We start from the raw sequence: 2,710 nt of genomic DNA, 5'->3' as shown, positions 1-2,710 counted from the left end.
GTATAGAAGAAATCATAATGTAAAAATAATAGATATATATATATATATAAAGAACAAATCAAATATAAATCAATATATATATATATATATATATAAAATTATAGTTGAATAATTCAAATATTAAATTCTATTATATTTGTAAAAGTACAAATATAATAGGTTTACGGGATTGTTTAACTCGATCCAACGCGTAAATTATTTCGAGCTCGATGATTTGGAATTTGGTTCGATCGACCTCATTTTTTTCAACAAATTTTAAAAAATTTAAATCAACTAGCCTGAAAATAAGCTAATTCCAAAATAATTCGTGAGTGGTTCTATTTATACCAAAAAGAGAAATCTTAGATATAAACATTAGATGCATTGTATATATAGGCATACTGGTGACATAATACAAAGCGAGATCATACATTGATTTGATACACACCAAAGCACAAACAAAGAGCAAAAATGAAAACATAGAGAGATTAAGAAAGAACAAAACTCCTATGTAGTAGTAATTTTATATGTAAAGGCAAAACAGAGACTGTGTAGAGAGTCAAACTCTAAGCAAACCCTAATGCTTTTTGCCCTAATGAAAACCCATTACTTATTTCTTTTTAATATTAAGGTTGGAATCAAACATATATAGCAAAGGGTCACCATCACCATGACTCATATTTGGACGACGGGTTTTTTCTCAAAGAGACTGAGTCTATAGTCACCGAGTCTAGTCTTGTAAGCGGAGAATTTGTACTGAGACCACGTGAACTCGTTGTAGAGACAGTCCTCTTGTTTGGGCACGAGACATTGCAAAGGTACGATCTTTTCCGCCAAAGGTGGCCCTCCGAAGTATATCATCGACACCCTCGACCTACTTGTGTCCGCCACCACCCTGTGTTTCACGCTTTTGAACCTCCCGTTAGTCATCACCTGCGACCATATATACATATAAACCTTATCTCATCATACACACACTTATACATTTCTTTTCATAAACGACTGAATTTCACATATTGTATAGTACTAGTGTTATTCAAATTTAGTATCCACGTTGGATTTCTCCATCCTTTTTACCCCAAAGAAAAGTATTATATTTTCTTTTCATTTTTTTCTCTATTTGCGCGTGAAAAGGAGAAAGGGATCATAAGTTGAAATTGGTCCACCAAGAAATCTTTTGAGGAATATATATATATACACACATAAGGGTCAAAAATTAGGACCAAAAGATTTTATTATATGCCCATCATGGAAATCTTTATGCCACGTGAGAATAAACATGCTCAATCTCAACTCTCATACTATAAAGGAAGCAGAGAATAAGATTTTTCTCCATGTGCGGATTTTGTCTGCCCTGAATTCATCATCTCAATCACTCCCTTAATTTACCCAATTTAGTAAAAAAAAAAAAAAAGGAGGACTGTTTCACATGAGTTGACTAGATATCGAAACATATCCAACAATATACAGATATATTTATGAATAGATTTTTAAAAAAAAAGAAAAAGAAAAAGAAAAGGGGGGGACCTGAAGGGCATCTCCGACATTGACGAAGAAAGAGGAGTGATCAGGAGGGACAGCGACCCATTTGCCGTCTTTCAGACAAATCTGAAGACCCTCCGTGTCGTTTGATCTCAGCACTGATATTATCTGTGGATCTGTGTGTTCTCCGAACCCTACCACCTCCCTCCGCCGTCCTTCCGCCTCCGCCTCCGCCTCTGCCGCCGGATAATGGTTCAGCCTCAGGCACGAGTCGCTCTTCTCGTCCTTGACGAGCTTGCTCAGCCTGTCACGCGGCTCCACCCCCAGCCCCTCCGCCATTTTTTCCAGCACCTGGAACGCAACTTCTTTCACCGCCGACATGTACTCCTCCATGGCAGCTCTGTTCCGACATGCAACACACAAACGTTTTACTCTTAGAAAAATACAGTGGATCTCTGGTTTCTTTTTTTGTTGTTTTCTTGTCCAGGGGAATTCAAAGTTTTGAGGGTAATGAGTAAAGACAGTATTCGTTTTCCAGTTTTCTGGGGAAAATCAGGGTGGGTTTTTCCCTGATTTTCCGAGAAAATGCGAGGGGAAAAACAGGGGAACCTCTGTTTGTTTGTTGCTTTTTCTCAAGAAAATCACGGGGGGTTTCCCAAGAAAATGCGGCGGATTAGGAGAACTGATCGTGATTCATTCGTATATGTCAGATCATTCATCTATACAGACCCGAGATTCAGGGAAACGAAGAAACAGAGTACGATCAAGAATTTTACCGGAAAATCCGAGGACTTTGACGGAAAACGGCATGGGTGTTGAGAGAGGTGACTTGGGAATTAGCATTGAGGAGAATATACTCAATCCACCCAACGTCACCGTTGGGTCCGATCCGTTTGCTACCGTACCCGAACGGGTCGGGTGGACCCTATCAGCACCTAACGTCTATGGCGCTCCCTGTATTCATACGACTCTGCTTTTGCATCTCATCCAAGTTCAATAACAGAGCACGTGTGAGGAATGGTTTTATACTCTGGTTTATTCATTCTTTAGATTATTTCCTTGGTTTAGTATTTTCCCGGTTTACTGGTTTTGTAGCTAGCACACACTTTTTGCCTTTTGTAGAATTTGTTAGAGGTTGTTGCACAGATTCTTTTGTATATATACGTGTAAAAGGATCAATGGAAAAATACAGAGAAAAGTTTTCTCAATCTCCCGTTTTCTGGGTCTTTTTCATCTCTCTGAAGAAACT

At 38.4% G+C, this 2,710-nt stretch overlaps 1 protein-coding gene across 1 annotated transcript; it reads right to left on the bottom strand.

Moving 5' to 3' along the window:
- Positions 1-378: 378 nt before the first annotated feature.
- LOC104814693 (gibberellin 2-beta-dioxygenase 2-like) lies at positions 379-2,504 on the bottom strand. Its single transcript, XM_010542867.1, has 4 exons — positions 2,463-2,504; positions 2,238-2,386; positions 1,507-1,861; positions 379-912 (listed from the first exon to the last, which is right to left on the bottom strand). The coding sequence occupies exons 1-4, from the start codon at positions 2,502-2,504 to the stop codon at positions 655-657; spliced, it is 804 nt and encodes a 267-aa protein (XP_010541169.1). The 3' UTR covers positions 379-654.
- Positions 2,505-2,710: the final 206 nt, after the last annotated feature.

Source organism: Tarenaya hassleriana, unplaced genomic scaffold (assembly GCF_000463585.1).
Source record: "Tarenaya hassleriana unplaced genomic scaffold, ASM46358v1 Cleome21, whole genome shotgun sequence".
Taxonomy (NCBI): Eukaryota; Viridiplantae; Streptophyta; class Magnoliopsida; order Brassicales; family Cleomaceae; genus Tarenaya; species Tarenaya hassleriana.
The sequence above is the reverse complement of the archived record's forward strand: the minus strand, read 5'-3'. Positions and strand labels throughout refer to the sequence as shown.